Genomic DNA, 17,837 nt, shown 5'->3' on the forward strand with positions numbered 1-17,837 from the left:
CTCTGTCTCATCCTGGGAAATCTACCATCATTTGCTCGTGTACCCTGGAATCCTGAGCTTGCCTTCTCCTGCCCTGCTGGGCCGGCTCTGCCCTCACCGCTGCTGCTTCTTCGGAGCTTTGAAGCTTTCCTGCTACTCTGTAGCCCTGCACTGCCCTGCTCTGCCGGGACATTCCTGCCATTCCATCTACCAGTGCAAAGCATCTGATCTCATCCACCAGCCCGAGACTTTCCACCATTCCAGCTTGGTCTCTCGGACTCCCGTAGGGGCACCGAGATCAAACTGCCCCGGGCTTTTTGTGAAAGAAAGCCCTCGAGGTTCCTGGTTCTGTTTATTATAAATGCTGTAGTTGTTGTTGTTGTTTGTTTTGTCACATATACTAGTAAAGAACTCTTATACCTAGCCCCATACCTCTGCCTGAAAGCCCCTTTAATTTTCAAAATTAGAATAATTTAGAAGGAAGGGATTTGAATTCTACAACTCTAGGGAGGTCCTGCCCCTCCCTAGCAGATACCTGTCTTTCAAACCAAGACAACAACTCATAATAAGGGCATTCTCAGGAATATGACTTAATAGTTTACAAAACTAAAATGAACATCATTAAGCTGAATTAATAAGCAATAAAAAAAGCATTTGAGACTTAATTACAGAGGATAAAGTAACAGAAATTATGATACTGAATTAAATGAATACATTTTCACTTAATGAGTAAATAGTTCTATCTCCTTTGGCTTTTGGTCTTCTCACTAGAAGGAGTGCAGTTCCTTGATCTCCTCTTCACAAGAAGCATAGTCTTTAGTGTTTGGTCTTGGTGTTGTGGGTGTTAGTAGGTGATGATGAGGATGAATGTGAAGCAAGGAATGGTGAAAGCGGCAGTGGTGGAGCTACTAGCAGTGGCACGGCACGGCCCAGCCCTCTCTCAGGGTTGCCCAGCTCTGCCATGCCACCTCTGCCATGCCGGCCTGAGGTGGCGCCAGCTGCAACGGCACAGCAGGGCCCGGCCCCCTCAGGCCAGACCAGCCCTGCCTCGCCTCTCCTGCCACGCGGGCCAGAGGCGGGGCCAGCTGCAACACCACGGCAGGAAGGGGGGTGAGATAGGTAGGGGGGAAGGGCAAGCTCAAGACTGGAAAAGAAGGACTTCGGTGGGAAAAAAAGGATCTCAAAAACCATGTGGTAAGTGCCATTTTTGGAAGGAAAGGCCTGGGGCAGCATGCCCACTGCCTTCCCAGGCAGGGAACAGGCAATAAGAAGAGAGAGGGGACAAAGAAGGACACAGGATGGCGGAAGGACGGTAGCACTCCCATGTCACCTCTGGATGGGTTCTGACCTTTGTCCTGGCTTCAGGGAAAGAAGGGTAAGGGTGGAGAGGGGAACAGGATGACAGAGAGATGGTAGCAGCTTAGAGCCATCCTGGCAGTTTTCACTCCTTGCCACATTCTTAGGAACAAAGGGTAAGGAAAGACAGGTAGCTTCACAGAAACTGAAAAATGTGAAGTTTCACAGGAGGCAGGACTACTGATCTAGAGTACTGACACTCTGCATGCAAATCGTCCATAATCATCCATAAGTAGCCACCAGGGCTTTACCATCCATAAGCTGCAACAGCCGTGTTAGGAGAGTTGATAAGAGCCCCCAGCATGGTCCTTTTTGCAGGCAGACTAGCTGCTTGTAGCTCTTAAAACTCCCTCTCATGAAGAATGAGAAGACGTGTGATTGTAGATGTTCGTCTATTGCTCGGTCGCAGTAGGCCAGTGCCCTTACTGGGAGTTTCCCTCCCTGTAAGCTTTTTACCTCCATGTAAGATGGGGGTCCCACAAGGTGTAAGAATCTGTGGATGACTTACGGGGTGCTGGTTGTGCTGTCCTCACTGGGTGCCCACGTTCTCCACCAGTTGTTGCATCATGTGGCAACAGTGATCATCATGTCCAGGGAGGTACAGCCGCCAGCAGGGAAACAGATGAGACAAGTCTCTGTTTTGTTACGCTCAAGAATCCATTTTTATTTACCTCAGGGCCAGAGAGGGAGAGGAAGATGGAGAAAGCGCAGGAGCAGGGTCGTGGGGTTTTATAGGGTGTTGTAGGGGCAGAGCTTTAGGGTTTGGATCAAAGGAGGAGTTAACAAGGTAAGATCAAATTCCAGTGACGTTAGAACGGGAGCATTCACATAGAAACAAGGCTCCATTATTGCACAGAATGGCTTCATGGCACCTAGGAGGCAACTGTGTTGCAAAGAAATCTGATAGAAACAAGTGTCCATTGTGACATAGCAAGGCCGCATAGAACCAAGGAGATAACTGTGACGCAATGCAATCTCTGGGAACCAAATGACAACTGCAAACACTAACCCTAACCCTCGCCCTAATCCTAACTCCTAACCCCTAACCCCTAACCCCTAACTCCTTACCTTAACCCTCTGCCCTCCTCCATCACCACTGGCCCACCACCCTTGTCCTCACACCAGGAGGCACTGCAAGCAATACTGCATTGCAAACCAGAGGTCAAGGTCTAGCTTGTGCTCAAGCATTCTGGAAAACACCTTTCTGAGGAGAGAGTTCTACCCAAAACACAAATTTTGCATCCTTTCCCACAGTTCATTTTCAGCCTGCCACTATCTTGGGAAGGACAACTTGACCTGCATGCTCATGCCTCCCTCTTGAGTGTACCTGTAGTGACTTCTGTCCATTACTGCCATTTTGTGTGGCGTTGATGCAATTTCCAGTAAACCCTCACCATCCTGAGAGTAGCACTACAAGTTTGTTGTGTGTGGTAAATATGGTATATTAGTTCGTGTTCTTATGGATTATAGTATGTTAAGTCATGTTTTAGTAAATAGACTGTAAATATGTTATGTGGAATGTAACCTTAGTTCCAGCCAGCCACGGAATTGACGAATTCCAAGGCAGGCAACACCCAGAAACCACCATTTAGGAGGACACAATGAAATGTTGGGAACCAGAGGCACCATCATTGGCACCAGAAAGGAGGACACATTAAGATAAGCAATCAGTTCTCCTCCCAAAAGCAGCAGAGTCATCAGAGCTTCACCATCTCGCTGATCACCGGAGGAGAACATCTGTCCATTCAAAATTCCGTCTTTCATTCACTCACCGGAGGTCCGAAGTTGACACTTCTCCCTCCCATAGGAGACCCCATTCAGCAGACCAACGACGGCGATGCATTCGAATAACTATTCCAAGGAAACAAAGAACTGTGGGGAAATCTTATGCCGGGGGCAAAATAAACCATATAAAACCTGGACCCCAGACGAGGCAAATTTGTGAACACTGGGGGACTGCACTCCGATAGAGGCTGCTGTCTGATTCACCCTTTGATGATCCCGGGTTATCCTCACCGTAACTCCGCTTGTTGGTTTTACCAAAATTCTGTAATTTGACTTTTTAATAAACCAAATTATATTTCAATTGGCAAAGTGGATTGGCATTTATGACATTGTGAATCCGCCATCTTGACTGTTATGGCACGTGACTTCCTGTCATGCTCACCATCTTGAGACTGAACTGATGCCAATTACTGACTCCTCTACCATCTTGAGCACATTATCTTCACAGAATCACAGAATCACTAGGCTGGAAGAGACCTTTAAGATCATCAAGTCCAACCCATGCCCTAACACCATCTCAACTAAACCATGGCACTGAGTGCCACATCAAATCTTCTTTTAAACACATCCAGGGATGGTGACTCCATCATCTCTTGGGCAGATGATTCCAGTACTTTATCACTCTTTCAGTAAAAAACTTTTTCCTAACATCCAACCTAAGTTTCCCTTAGCACAGCTTAAAAATGTGTCATCTTGTTCTGTCAGTTGTTGCCTAGAAAAAGAGACCAAAGACCACCTGACTACAACCACTTTTCAGGTAGCTGTAGAGAGTGATAAGGTCACCTCTGAGTCTCCTTTTCTCCAGCCTAAACAACCCCAGCTCCCTCAGTGGTTCCTTACAGGGCTTGTGTTCCAAGCCCTTCAAGTCATGTGACTTCCTGCAGCCAAAGCCAAATGGCACACGGCGACAGCCCTTCTGCTCCTTTGGCTCACTACAACCCTTGTCTGCCACTGCTGCTGCAGCTGGGTCCCACACGTGGTGCTCCAGGCACCACGTGTGTGCCAGGGCCAGCAGGAGACAGAGGCATGGAAAACGCCACAGATACACTCTGACAAGTCAATGTCTGTGTGCACACTTCTTAGTTGCAGTACTACTTTTTAGCTGCAGGTAGCCGCAGCGAGTCATTTAAGTCATGGCACATATGCCCATATCTTAGTTGCAGTACCGCTTTTAGTCTACGAGTGACACTATTGAGTCATTACATAGAATGTATCTGCAGTACCTCGTGCTTATCACGAGGTGGCAGCAGCAATCTAAGTCCCAACCAAGATCTCAGACTGTCTTAAGAGTGACGCACAAAAAAGCTCTGAATACACAGAGCCATTTCTACTGCCTTCATAGAGATCATATTTTCTCCCATTTTCAAGTCTTTTCTTGTTTAAATTATATATACAAAAGGTACCTTCGTATTTTCAAACCCTATATATCTGTATTTAGGATTTCTTATACTCTTAAGATCCTGCATATAAACAGCAGATAAAGGCTTGTATTTGGAAATCAATTTTTATAAAAATTATTTGCATATAGATGTATAAAATATAAGAAAAGTTACCATTTGAAACTACTGTAACTACTACCCTAACCATTACCCCTTACAACTACATCTAACCTGGCATCTCACTGTCAGGGGCAGTTCAGAGGCAGCTCCCAGGAGCCCAAAGCCAGCCAGAGGCATAACTCCTGGCAGCGTTCATCTTGTAACAATCCTCCGACGTTCACAATTTTAGGAGGCAGAATCCCACTTTTAGCCCCAGGAGTGTGACTGTGAATGTTAGCTCTTTTCCATAGGAAGGAAAGCTCTGCAACCCACTGTCTCAGAGGCAGTTGAGACATAGCTCCCAGGAGCCAAGGCTAGACAGAGCCTGGCAGCTTTCATCTGGAAGGAAACCTCCAATACTCGCATATTTTGGAGGCAGAATCCCGTTTTTGGATTAAGGCACCTGACCACGAATTGATGGCCCTTTTCCATACGAAGGAAAGACTGGCAACCCAGTGTCTTGTGAACACAACCCAGTTGTGTTCCAGCCCAAACTGCTCCATGATTCTATGATTGGTATTGCTTCAAGAAGTCCTGCTGAATGAGTTCAGGGATAGGGGTGCCATTGCAGGCCAGTAACTGCACCATCATCCCAATGCCTATGGCTAGGATCAAAGGGCCCTTTCTAGGTTTGGTGAGAATACCCAGAAAACAAGTTGATCTTTCCTCCTGAACATTTACAGGACAACACAGAAATAAAGTTGACACTAACATAAATGCAGGTTTTATCTGGGTCTGCAACTGTCATGAACTCCATCCATTTCCTGATACTTAGTCTTTTGGTCCATGCCAGTCCCAGTCCTCCACACTTTCCTTCCTGGCAGCGCCCAGCACCATCCAGGATTGAGGGTCACCATCAAACACAGGGCAGCAGGATGGTTCAATATGCATGGCACAGGCATAGCCCTGTGAACAGCCTGCTTGGTCATAAACACTTTGGATATGCATCTGGATCTGCACGCCAGCCCCAGAGCCACAGAAGTGATGGGCAGACATTGAGCTGATGGCATCAGCCACTGTTTTTTCTAAGGCTACTTTCTCCACATTACTGTGGGTCCCAGTGACTTTACTGTCATCATCCACACCAAAAAAATCAATATCCACCCTCAGTGTTTGTAAAGGCAGAGATCTATTTAGGAAGGTTTTTCCTAATGTATTACAAGCTACTGTTTATACTGCATTCCTTAAATTCAATATATGTTGCCTCTGTGAAATCCAGGATCTCCCCAACCAGCATTTCATCTTTCTTTATAAACCTGGCCACAGCATCTTGGATGTTGTGCTCTTGGGTGTTCAGAAGAGTCTCTTTTACTCTCCCATCAAAACTCAGCTGAGCTCTCTTGGGGGTCAGTCCATTCTCATTGTGGTATATGGCACAGTTTTTCTTCCTCAGGAACTAAGGAGCTTGTCTGGAACTCACAGGATAAACCAAAGTGCCTGACCTATAAAACAAACCAGTGGTCAGACTGCAGAGGTGCAACTTTGTGGCTGCACCTCCTGGCTCCCAGCCTCCACAACTCCATATTTTAACAAAAAGTAGCAGGTTACTCCCCTGCTGCATCCATGCAAAGTATTCAGAGGCCTTGTTTCTGCCAATGCAATCCCTGAGGCTCACCTCTATGTTCTCACAAATGCCATGCTCCCGAAGAAGTAATTCCTGTCCTGACTCTCTATTCTCTCTATTCCTCATCCTGAATTCACCAATGCACACACTGTTATGGAAAAGACCTTTTGTTCTGTTTTCTGATTGCTAAACTACTTCTTTCTGGAACTCTTTCCTAAAAGTATTTTCCCAATAACTACCACCACATCAGGATAGTTTATCTTCAAATCAATCAGCAGCTACCCCTCCTGGCTGGCCATCCTGATCCTGAAAGGATACATTATTAAAAACGCTTCATGTGTATCACAGAATTCTTAGGGTTAGGAAAGCCCTCTGATACCATGGAGTCCAACTGTTCCCCATAGCACCACCAAGGCCACTGGTAACCCATGTCCCCATGTGCCACATCTACAGATCTGTTAAATCCCTCCACAGATGGTGATTCCAGCACTGGCCTGGGCAGCCTGTGCCAGAGCTGGACAACCCTTTCACTGAAGAAACTTTTCTGCAATGTAATAAACCTCCCCTGAGACAACTTGAGACTGTTTCCCCTCATGACACTCCTTGCTCTGTGGGAGCAGAACCCAACCCTCACCTTGCTGCACCCTCCTGTCAAAAGATTTGTGCAGAGCAAGAGGTCTCCCTTGAGCCTCCTTTTCCCCAGACAGAGTCCCCCTAGGTTCCTCAGCCACTCCTTATCAAACCATGCTCCAGACCATTCCCTGGCTCCGCTACCCTTCACTGGACATGCAAAGAAGGGCACACACACGGTATCGGGGCCAAAAAAACTTGGGAAAAAGGAAACATTGGAAAACCAAAATTAATTTATTGCAAGGGCAGTCACGTCTGAGCGGGCTGGTGCCGAGGCCGCGGGTTAATGATGGGAATTGGTGGGGCGCTCTGGCACTGTCCTGAAGTCACGTCCAAAGCACAACCCCGCTTCCCGCGGCTGCGGCCGATTTCTCCCGAGCCCCGCGGTCCCTGACGTCGAGGAACCCCGCGGGGGTGGCTGCGGAACGAGCAGAGCCCAGGGCCGGGGTCACAGTCGGAGCTGCTGCACAGGGCGGAGGAGCTGCCCCGAGCTCCTGTTCCCTCCCACCTGCCCTGAGCCGCCCCCGTCGGGCGCTGCTGCCTCCTCGGTTCGGGCTCAGGGCCGGCCCCCGCCTGCTCCGGACAGCGTCAACACCGGCAAAGACAAAAGTGTGGGGAAGCGGGACCGGGCGCTGACCGAACTTCCATGGGAATCGGACTACGAGCCTGCTCCGTGGGCGCGGCAGGCGGCGAGTGCCGGCACTGGGCCCCGTTCAGCAGAAACTTCCCCTCTCTTCCCGCACCGCCCCTCCCCACGCGGCCCTACGCAGCCTACACCGTGCTCTGCATCTGTATTTCAAACAGTTTAATTTTAAAAATATTCTATTCAGTGCTAAAATAACTTTCCACTTCCACGCGCGGCCGCACCTCCAGCTTCACCAGGCTCGATCACGGACTCGGTGGGACATGCAGTGGCAGCGGGGGGAGAATGGGGCTGGGCGGGGAGGGGGGGGCAGCGGGTATTGGGGGGCGGCAGAGGCCCACAGCAGGAGCGCTTCCCGGGGCCTCCAGCACCCTGCCGCTTCCCTTCCCCATTCCGGGGATACCTAGGCCAAGGCAAGGCCCCCAGCACAGGGCAGCGGCTCTCCCTGCTCTTCTGGCTCCCGGGAGACTGCAGATTCCACCCAGCTGGAGTTGTGCCCCGTGGCAGAGCCGAGGCCAGTCAGTACCTGCCCTCCGGGAAGAGAAAGCGCTTCCGCCTCTCCCAGCATGAATGGCTTAAACTAGCAGCGTATTGCACAGCGTCCCAGTGGGTCCCTGCCGGCCTCCCCTCACTGCCCCCACACCCACCACCACCATCACCACCACCTGCTCCCACAGCCAAGTAGACACATCACCTGGAGCAGGTACAAGGTGGCTCTCCTGTTCCCAGCACCCAGAGGAAGGGCAGGCAGGGGTGCCATGAGCAGGCAAACAGCATCTGCCAGTGTCCTGGGGACCATGGAGAGCAAGGAGAACCTTCCACACATGCAGCCCACCCAGCAGAGACCCCCAGCTCTAGGGCAGGGAGCAGGGAGAGAGGGAGCCAATAAATAGAGGCAAATTTGCAGGTACTGGCAGCAGCCCCAGGCAGGTCAGGGCAGGGTGAACTTGATGCGAGTGGTGGGAGCCCCTACACTGGGGAAGGGGCAGGCTGGAGGGAAGCGCTGGTCCTGAGGGGGGCCAGGCAGCTCTGCAAGGGGCTGGCAAAGGTGCCGGGCCAGGCAGGTTAGCTCTCCGAGGCCGTGTGGCACACAGAGTTCTGGTCAGCACAAAATCTCTTCAGAGGTGGTGCACCAGAGTCCTCCTCCTCTTCAGTTACCTGCAAGAGCCAGAGGTCACAGGCAGTGACACCGAGCTATGCACACCTAGACAAGGCTGTGTCACACCATGGGGACATCCCAGGTTGTCACCTATGCACAGACCTCAGGGCACCAGGAATGGGAACCCACTCTAGCCCTGGAGCCTGCCAGAATCATCATTTTCCCACACATCCACATCCTTCCTTCACACTTCAACACTTGATCTGAACCAGGGGATAAAGACCAAAGTTCACGAAACCAGGAGGTTCCAGGAGCTCCCGGGGGCACTTTGGGACTGCAGAGCAAGTCCATCCACCAAGATGTTTCTGCTATAAGAAGCACCAACAAGGGTCAGAGGGCCAATCTGGGTCCATGCACATTTAGAGGTTGTTTCAATCCGCCTTCCCTTACCTGAGTCTCAAGGGGGACTGGCTCTTCCTTTGTTAGAGTGGGAGGCTCATCTGCCACTTCTGAGGAAGGCAGGGAGGGTTCTGGGGAGAACAGGTGGGTCAACAAAAATGCAGACCCAGCACCCAGGACAGAACGACTAGCCAAACAAGTCCCCGATGCCCTGTCAGCTTCCAGCAGTGCCAAGGCCACCCACCAGACCACCAACAGCCCTGAAGGGGCCTTCCCTGAGCCCACCCATCTGCCTCCTCCCTCCCCAGCCCAGCACCCACCTTCCAGGGTCTCCTGCCCCAGGGTGGGAGGCTGCGAGTCGTCCGTGCGGAAGTCGGACGTGTGGGCAGGACTCATGGACTCGCTCTGCTGGGGACTGGGGCTGGAGTTGGGGCTGCTGTCCACCTTGAGCTGATACACGTCAGACAGGGAGCTCTGGTTGCTGTTCTCATCTGCAGAAACAGCACCTGGTGAAGAAGTGCACCTTGACCCAGAGGCACAGGCAGCCCAAGGTAACACTGCAAGCTGGGGTCTTGCCACAAAGGCAGAGCACAGTCAGAGAGTTAAACAGGAATTCACTGTCCCCCATCAGACCAAGGGCTGTCAGGCACAGGACTGTCCTCCAGAACTCAGTGGGAATCAAACAACTGACCATGGGAGAGGGAATGCTCCTGCCCTGGGAATGAGAATGAGCACTGCCAAATCCCACATCTGCTGCTTGGGAAGGCCCAGGGCATCTAAGCACAGGAATCTCCTGCCAGGGTTTTGTTCCTGCTCTGTGAAACAAGACCAGGATGAATGCTCAGCACCTGTCTCCCAATGAGGAGGCAGGCCTGGCACACACCTTCCCAAACTGCAGATCTGCAACATTAACTCCACCACATCTCCTAGAAGGTCCAGAACCTTCTGGATTTTCCTTAGCCAGGTGCAAAAAAGAGGCTGGGCAGATGTGTACACTACTTCAGCAGTGAGTCTGGTGTTGCCAGAGCCTCTCCTGGCGGTACCACACTGCCCAGACCAAGAGCAAGACCAGGGACATCCTTTGCCCCTTCACCCTAAGGTCCATGGAAGTAACTGTTGGAAAAGCTAGCTTGGCCGCAGGTGGATAGTGACCTCTCCCCAGCAGAGATTGGAAAGAGGGGAGCAGGAAACCCCACTCTTCCAGCTGGCTGTGAAGCTTCCCAGAGAGGATACCAGAAACAGCCCATTAAGACTCTCTGACAGCAAAAAAAAATAGTCTGGACAGGAACAATCCAGAAGCGGATCAGCCCAACTCCACAGCTCATTTCTATAGTTCTCCACTCCATGCCAGTGCTCAGAGTCGAGCACTGCTCTTCCCCATACAGGCAACACACAGAACCAGCAATGTCCCAGCTGCTGTACAGCCCTGGAGTCTTTCCCCACATTGAAGAGAGCTCGGCCAGACCCACCTTGGAACTCCAAAAGGAGAGAGGAGTTGGCAGAGGTGTCAGCTGGGAAGCCATTGGGTTCTCGGGCTGTGCTGCTACTTGATTTGGATTTCTCTTTCTTGAGGACAGAAAGAAAAGCACAAAGACAATGTCAGAGGAACACATGCTGCTCCAGAGGCGACATTCCCCTTTCTGTCTCCAGAAGCTCAGAGGGATGTGCTCAAGTTGGCCTTTTCCCTTGGCTTTGGGGGCACATTTCTAAGGAAGAGGCAAAACTCCATTTACAAAGGGACTGGGAATCAGGAAAGTGAGGAGGAGATGATGCCTATTGAGGAATAATACCTAATAAAGCAAGTCCTTAGAGAAGTCAGGCAGAGAGTCTTAGGGGGAGCAGGAGGGGGCTCAAGGGAGGTCCAGGATCTCGGCAGGGGCTTGATAGTTTGGGGGGTCAGGTCGGCTCAGGTCGGCTCGTTGGGGCTTGGGGGTCTCAAGAGGGATTGACAGGGGCTCATGAGGCTTCAGAAGGGACTACAGTGGGGTTCGTGTGGGCTTGGGGGTCAGCTTGGGGAGGGATCAGGGGCTTGGGGGGACTCAGGGAACCTCGATAGGGCAGGAGAGACTCGATGGGTTCTCAAGGGTGCTCAGCAGCGCTGGGAGGGCTCAGCGGGGGCTCAGGTGCTAGTTCAAGGAGGGCTCAGGGGTCGACTCGGAGGGGATTCAGGAGGGTTTGGTGGCATTCGGTGGAACTGGGGCCTCAGATGTGGCTCGGGGGGCTTCGGTGGTCAATGGGGCTGGAGGAGGCTCAGAACTCCCAGCTTAAGGGGGGTTGTTAAGGGGGCTAGGCTGGCTGTGGGCAGTGGCTCCCAGCTCATCTCCACGCGCACTACCCACCTCCTTACTGTCTGCCACTGGCACCCACTTGAATATCCGCAGGGACGTGTCGCCCACCGTCACCCACTTCTTCTCCCTGCGAGACACAACGTTGACAGGCCGGACTAGGCCTAGGGCACCATGGCAACAAACCCCGCCACGCCGCCACGCTCCGGTTGGCCTAGAGGAGCGTCAGTTCAGCACCCCGCAGCATCCCCCTGCCTCCCGCACTGTGACTGGCTGGACCAACTGCCCATCACGGGCGCTTCCGTCCCCGCCCCACTCCAATTGGCCACCGCCCCCCCGCCCACACCCTCTGGTTGGGCGCGCACTCCCGGGTCGCACCCCGCTGTGCGGTGATTGGGTGCGCGCGGGCAGCGGGGCCCTCCCCCCCGCGGACCCGCCCTCACCATCTGCGGACGCGCTCGATGGCTGCCATCACCTTCTTGATGTCATCCTTGGCGCGGCTGCGGGTCTCGGCCCGCACCGAGCGCCCCGACATGGCGCGCGCACCCCCGCAGCACCGGCCCCGCCGCACCCGCCGCCGCACCCGGCCCCGCGCACGCGCCCTGCGCGGCCCGCCCGCGCGCAGCGCGTCCTGCGTCACCACGCCCGACACGCCCCGGCTGCTGCGCCTGCGCAGACGTACACGCCCCCCACAACGGGTACGGAAACGACGCGCAGAGGAGGCGACAGTGCGCTGCCATCTTTCTCTGGGTCAAGCCCGCCTCACGCCACCGTGAGATCACCCTGAGACACCGGGCCGGCGGAATGAGGCCACCCTAAGTCCGCTGCACCGTTACAGTGCTGCCCCGTCCCTTGCAGCAGAATCCCCAACCTTTAGCATCAAAGATTGAGCTCTGGCAGCTCCTCTGGAAAAAAACAAATAAGCAACCGAAAAACCTACCCCAAATCCACACAACTCCCGTTTCTAAGCTTGTAAGAAAACTCGTAGGCACCGCCTCAGCAATCACTTCCATGGGATATTGATAATCCAAGCCTGAGGGGAAAACAGCACAAGAGCGTGACACTGATAGACCTCACAGTCTCCAGCCCTGCCCAGCCCATCACAGAGCACAAAAGGAAGGACCCAGGCATTTGTTTATTACTGCTGTTCACAGTTACTAAAAAAAAACATCCCCAAAGGCAGAGCACAGCTGCCTCCTGCTGTACAGGTAGCTTAGTACTTCTTGCCATAGATGGCAGCCAATGCTTTGCGAGCGCTGCAGATCTGCTGCTCCAGCCTTTCCTGCGTGGCTTTGTTCCCAGTTTTTTTCAGCATGGCCTCCATCTCCTCTACCACAGCACGGTGCCCAGTAGTGTTGTGGAAGACACGGATAGCGCGGTCCCCACATGACACGACATAGCGGCCAGTGGTGTCAAAGGCAAGGTCAGTGATACAGTGGCTGTGCACGCCAAGAAAACGCTCCTCCTCCTCAGCGCGCCGTGTGTTGTACACCACAATGTCTGTGCTGCCCGCTACAGCAACTGTGCGGCCATCCGGAGATAGGGCAATGCGGCATGGCTCCAATACTGCACACTGCCCTGTCAGAAGCAGGTATGGGTCCTGCTGCTTCTTGTACTCCACATCTGTGTCCCAGAACTTCCACGTGCCATCCTTTGACACGGTTGCCATCCTGCAGCCAAGAGAGAACACAGTGAGTGTGTGGAAAAGGGGTGGCACCTTGCCTATGAACCAGGAATCCTCTGTGGAGACAGATCTCTTGAGAAGGGTGAGTCTGTATACACATACAGGCTGTTCTCTTTCCAAAGCAAAAACCCTTCCACTAGACTAGGCTGCTCCAAGCCCCTTCCGACACAGCCTTGAACACTTCCAGGTATGGGGCAGTCATATCTTCTGTGGGCAACCTGTGTCAGGGCCTCACCACCCTCACAACCAAGGCTTTCTTCCTAATATCCCATCTAACACACTCTCTGTTAGCCTGAAACCATTACCCCTTATCACTCCAGGCCCTTGTAAATAGTCTCTCTCCAATCTTTGTTGTCAACTCCCTTCAGGTCCTGGAAGGCCACAATTACATAACCTGAAGCCTTCTGTTTTCCAGGCTGAGCAATTCCAATTCTCTCAGCCTTCCCTCACAGCAGAGCTGCTCCATCCCTCTGATCATCTTGGTGCCTCCTCTAGGCTCACTCCAGTAGTCCCATGTCCTTCCTGTGCTGGGACCCCAGAGCCAGAGACAGCTCTGCAGGTGGGGGTCTCACCTGAGTGGGGCAGAGGGGCAGAATTCCCCTCTCCCTTGCTACCCACACTGTGGGATCAATCCAGGGGAGTTTCTGGGCTGGATTACATCCAGCTCTCACCCACCAGCACCCCCAGGCTGCTCTCAATCTGTTCATCCCCGGCCTGGATTGATACTGGGGCTTGCCCTGATCCAGATGCAGCATCAGCACTTGGTCTTGTTAAACCACATGAGATTCCTATGGGCAGAAAAAAAACAGGTGGCACAAGCCAGATTTGGCTGTCCTGGGCAGTGTTTTTACTCCCCAAAGCTCAGTGGTGCAGCTGGTGAACCCTGGAAGAGATGAGCTTACATGTCCTGAGGGGATCTCAGAGCATACCTCCTCAGAGCATACACACACATACCTCCTTGAGTCGTTGGAGAAGGAAAACGACTGTACACCAGCAGTGTGGCCTTTCAACTCAAAAGCCCTGGTCACCTCCCTGAAGTCTCCGTTCTTGCTAAAACACACCTCCCACACCTTCACATCGGGGGTAAAGCCACAGGATGCCACAAACCTGCGTGAGGGAACAAACAGAGACACAGGTTGCCTCTTACAGAGGACTTGAGCGAGGCAGGGCCACAGCTCTGCAAACCTGTCCTGACTCCTGCACTGAAGTCTGGTCAGCTGAATTTCCACTTTTCCCTGAAACCTGGCTGGTAAAGGCAACACTAAGGAAGGGCACCAGAACAACTCAGGAAAGAGAAACTCTACAGTGAAAGTAAAAGAGCTAAATGCTTTTGATCCCCAAACTCCTCATGCCAGGAGCAAGGCAAATCAACCTACAGCAGCAAGTGATTTTCCTGATAAACAGATCTCACAGAAGTAAAACCTTTACTTTTATAATTAACCTTTAAGAGGTCACAGACAAATTCAAAATGCTGTTTCCTTTGCATATGCCATTTGCTCTGTTCCACCTCTGCTACCTGAGGCCAAAGCTGTTCTCAGGTTACCAGAACAGCAGCGCTGAGGCAGGATGGCAACACAGCAGTGCCTGAGCCCACATCAGCTCCATCTCCTGGGGGACCAAAATACCTTTTTCAACTGTGGAACCCTCAGAAAATTGCATTATAATAACAACTAACTGCCGATGGTCTGAACTGATGCTATCCTGTGCAAAGGAGCAGCCTGGAATCCTGCCTGTCACTCACCTCCCACAGGGTGATACTGTGGCATAGGAATTGTTCATCTGGTTGGTGTTAAAGCTGGCCAAGACTTCTCCCTTTGGGCTCCAGATCAGGATGGTAGTGTCACTGGAAGCTGTCATGATAAACTTCCCTAGGGAAAAAAAGGCAAAGATCCTGAGAGCCCCCAGCCCCCAGCTGCCATAGACTCAATGACGCCCCAGGACAACCTCTCCCTGCAGCTGGAGAAAACCAGCAGCAGCACCAAAATCCAAGGAATGCCAGTCTCCTGAGAGAGAGTAAAGAGCAGCATCAGAAGACTCAGCTTCTGATTATGCCTCCATACTCCCCTGGCTCCCAAGCAGGCAGCAGGCACTGTGAGCCCATGTGTGCTGTGTACTCAAGACCCTAAGCCCCATGAGCAGAGCTCATAGCCCCACATGCAACCCTACTGGGCTGTGCCACAAACAGGAACAAAGCACACTCCATCTGACCTGCATGCCTAAAATCAGCTCGAGGATAAGCACCTTTCAAGCTGTGGATTGCAGGCAGGCAACCGAATCCCAGTCACACCACCATGACCCATGATTGCTGGTTCTGCTCATGCTAGACTCCTGCTTGTTCCAACTTCCCCTTTGCCACCTCAGCCCAGGCAGGGAGTTGCCTGTTTACCTTCCAGCTACTTGTTGCAAGTCTAAGTTTTCACTTTCACAGCTCCAGTCTCAGTTCGTATTTTCTCTGCTCTCCTATTACAGAAGTGAACTCACATCCACCTGCTTCCAACTGCCACTGGCACGTACCTCATGCATTAATCCATCAAGCCCTCACCACTAAAATGTAATATCCACACACACACTTCCACCTCTGTTCTAGATCATCCCAAAAGTTCAAGATAGGCCATATGAACTCACTAGAGAGATTTCAGACTGGTTAAAGAGAGACTGGCAGCCCAGAGAACAGCGATCCTCTCAATATTGAGACCAGACCTTTTTGCAACACCATCCCTGAAAACGCAAATTAAGAGACTGTGCATATTGGGAAGCTGGTTACAGGGACAAAATCAGTGTGAAAACAACACCTTTTGATTCAGTCAGTAGCAAATTAAGTAAAAAAAACCCTAAGAGACTACAGAGTTCAGTACTGGTGCTGTACAGAGCCCTGAGAATGCCAAAAACTCCAACACTTTGAATCCAGTAGCTTCACAAGGAAATCAAAACTGTTCTGGAGAGGTAAGCAACTCATTTCCATACCTGTCTCTGCAATCCCTATGTTAATGACAGGAGCCTTGTGCTTCTTTGGGAAGTCCCCAGAAGTCACAGTGAAGGTGAAGTGACCATCATCCTTCTTGGTCATCTTGTAGACACGAATAGTCTCAGCATTGGCCAGCCAGACAATGAAAGCCCTGTGGAGGGACAGGTTCTGAGCCTCATCTCAGCCCAGGTTGCTCAAGGGCACCTGGGAAGAGAGATACACTGGCAGGTAAAAATATTTACAAGGACACCAAGTTCTCTCCCTGTGTTGACTCAACTACAGCACTGAATGAAAAAGAATGGAATTTATTATCCACACCAGGAAATGAGATTCCTTTCTCTCTTTCTAAAAGAGACCACTTCAAAAAGGCAAAACACACTTTTCCACCAAATTTCACACCCAGCAAGAGTTCCCCTGACCACCGGAGAGACTCAGCAGCACATTCTAGCTTCAGAGTCAGCTAGCAGTAACCTCAACAGGTACCTTCCATGGATGCAGCAAGCTGGGCACTGGGATATTTACCCTGAAAACCCCATTAACCCACCAGGAGCTGGACTAGATGATCTCCAGAGGTCCCCTCCATCTCGAACTACTGTGATTCTGTGACAAAGTGTCAGCTGCTCTCAGGAAAGACCATGGATCAGTGACACTGTGATGACCTAGTGAGAGATGCTGTCTCCACCCATCCCAGAGCAACACCACTGATCCCACCACAGCCTGGTCGTGAGACTGGCAGCTCTGCAGGACATCCCGATGCCAGTACAAGGTCCGGCGTACCGTGAGTCGGGGCTGAGGCGAACGAACTCGGCGTGGTCCAGCCCCACGTTGACGCGCAAGCAGCGGTGCTCCCGCCCCGCCAGCTCTCGGGTGCTCCACAGCCGCACCGTGCCGTCCTCAGAGCATGACGCCAGGTACTTGCCGTTGCTGCTGAAGTCCAGGCAGGTGACCGGGCTGCTGTGGCCCTGTAGACAGAGAGTGGTCACGGAGGAGGGAGGGGAGGGAAGGCGCAGTGGGACACCAGCACCGGAGGGAAAGGAGGACACCGGCACAGGTGGGACGCCAGCATCGAGAGGGACACCTGCACCGACCCCGGCAGGACAGCGGCACCGGCGGAGACATCGGCATCGAGAGGGACACCGATACCGAGGAGCATACTGGCATCAGCACCGGGGAGGCACCGACCTCGGGCACACGCGGTACCTTGAGAGCAGCGACCAGCAGCTGGTGTGCGAAGCTGTGCTGCTGCGGCTTCTCCCTGCGAACCCTAGCAGCCGGCTTCGTCTTCCGCGGCTCCTCCGGCCTGGAGTGCCCGTTCGCCCTGGGTCCTGAGGGAGCGGAGGGGTCTGTGGGTCCGGTTCAGCTCCGCTCCGCTCCGCGCTGCCGGGCGCCTCACCGTCCGCACGGTACTCACTGTCCTGCGGGGCCATGGGGGTCTCCCGCGGAGCGGATCGTTGCAGTGCGACCGCCAGCAGCAGAACTAGGACGACGAGGACGATGAGGGCGGCCGGCAGCCCCAACCCGCCCAGCGCTGCTGCAGCCTCCATGTTCCCACCGCCGCGTCAGCGACCGGTACTAGGAGGGAGGGAATTTCCGTGTGCGCATACGCGGTCCCGGTGATCCTCGCAGGGCGGCGTCTGGCGGTGGTACTGCACCCCCGTCTCCAGCCTTCCCCCCTTCAGCCACGGACACCCCCGACCCCCTCCTAGCCCCTGTTCTCAGCCCTTGCCTCCCACAAAGCCCCATCAACCCCCTAGACCCTTCCCACCCCCCCCCCCAGCACCTGACCACCCCAGGCCGTGCCTTCTGCACTGTCCAGGCTCCTCTCATCCCACCCCCAGCTTCTACGTCTACTGGTCCCTGTCCCCCCAGCCCCTGATCTCATGCTCCCCAACCCTGGCACCCCTCCAGTC

At 53.0% G+C, this 17,837-nt stretch overlaps 2 protein-coding genes and 1 pseudogene across 9 annotated transcripts; all 3 read right to left on the minus strand.

The window, feature by feature from the left end:
* Window positions 1–741: 741 nt before the first annotated feature.
* On the minus strand, window positions 742–6,652 carry LOC134554218 (protein SLFN14-like; annotated as a pseudogene).
* A 413-nt stretch (window positions 6,653–7,065) lies between these two features.
* BCL7B (BAF chromatin remodeling complex subunit BCL7B) lies at window positions 7,066–11,934 on the minus strand. 5 transcript variants are annotated; one of them, XM_063402287.1, is made up of 6 exons: window positions 11,722–11,930; window positions 11,333–11,408; window positions 10,463–10,559; window positions 9,314–9,499; window positions 9,045–9,124; window positions 7,066–8,653 (listed from the first exon to the last, which is right to left on the minus strand). In XM_063402287.1, the coding sequence occupies exons 1-6, from the start codon at window positions 11,811–11,813 to the stop codon at window positions 8,561–8,563; spliced, it is 624 nt and encodes a 207-aa protein (XP_063258357.1). In that variant the 5' UTR covers window positions 11,814–11,930; the 3' UTR covers window positions 7,066–8,560. The 5 variants fall into 5 exon arrangements, with proteins under 5 accessions (XP_063258357.1, XP_063258358.1, XP_063258355.1 ...); XM_063402288.1 differs by having other exon boundaries at window positions 9,314–9,484; window positions 11,722–11,925; XM_063402285.1 differs by lacking the exon at window positions 7,066–8,653 and adding an exon at window positions 8,660–8,962 and having other exon boundaries at window positions 11,722–11,934.
* A 464-nt stretch (window positions 11,935–12,398) lies between these two features.
* Window positions 12,399–17,620, minus strand: TBL2 (transducin beta like 2). Of its 4 annotated transcripts, none has more exons than XM_063402283.1 (7): window positions 17,339–17,620; window positions 17,110–17,252; window positions 16,705–16,889; window positions 15,927–16,078; window positions 14,704–14,830; window positions 13,917–14,069; window positions 12,399–12,948 (listed from the first exon to the last, which is right to left on the minus strand). In XM_063402283.1, the coding sequence occupies exons 1-7, from the start codon at window positions 17,469–17,471 to the stop codon at window positions 12,492–12,494; spliced, it is 1,350 nt and encodes a 449-aa protein (XP_063258353.1). In that variant the 5' UTR covers window positions 17,472–17,620; the 3' UTR covers window positions 12,399–12,491. The 4 variants fall into 4 exon arrangements, with proteins under 4 accessions (XP_063258353.1, XP_063258352.1, XP_063258351.1 ...); XM_063402282.1 differs by having other exon boundaries at window positions 17,128–17,270; XM_063402281.1 differs by having other exon boundaries at window positions 17,110–17,270.
* Between the last annotated feature and the right edge of the window lie 217 nt (window positions 17,621–17,837).

This window comes from Prinia subflava, chromosome 8 (assembly GCF_021018805.1).
Source record: "Prinia subflava isolate CZ2003 ecotype Zambia chromosome 8, Cam_Psub_1.2, whole genome shotgun sequence".
Classification (NCBI taxonomy): domain Eukaryota; kingdom Metazoa; phylum Chordata; class Aves; order Passeriformes; family Cisticolidae; genus Prinia; species Prinia subflava.

Excerpts from the sequence above, each read along its gene's own strand:
- BCL7B (XM_063402285.1), bottom strand. The coding sequence starts at position 11,813 with ATGTCGGGGCGCTCGGTGCGGGCCGAGACCCGCAGCCGCGCCAAGGAT. Across the intron at positions 10,560-11,332 it reads CAGTGGCAGACAGTAAGGAG|AAAGAGAAATCCAAATCAAG; the intron begins GTGGGTAGTGCG and ends TCTGTCCTCAAG. Across the intron at positions 9,125-9,313 it reads GGGGCAGGAGACCCTGGAAG|AACCCTCCCTGCCTTCCTCA; the intron begins GTGGGTGCTGGG and ends TGTTCTCCCCAG.
- TBL2 (XM_063402281.1), bottom strand. The coding sequence starts at position 17,471 with ATGGAGGCTGCAGCAGCGCTGGGCGGGTTGGGGCTGCCGGCCGCCCTC. Across the intron at positions 16,890-17,109 it reads AGGTACCGCGTGTGCCCGAG|GGCCACAGCAGCCCGGTCAC; the intron begins GTCGGTGCCTCC and ends CTCTGTCTACAG. Across the intron at positions 16,079-16,704 it reads CGCCTCAGCCCCGACTCACG|GGCTTTCATTGTCTGGCTGG; the intron begins GTACGCCGGACC and ends GTCCCTCCACAG.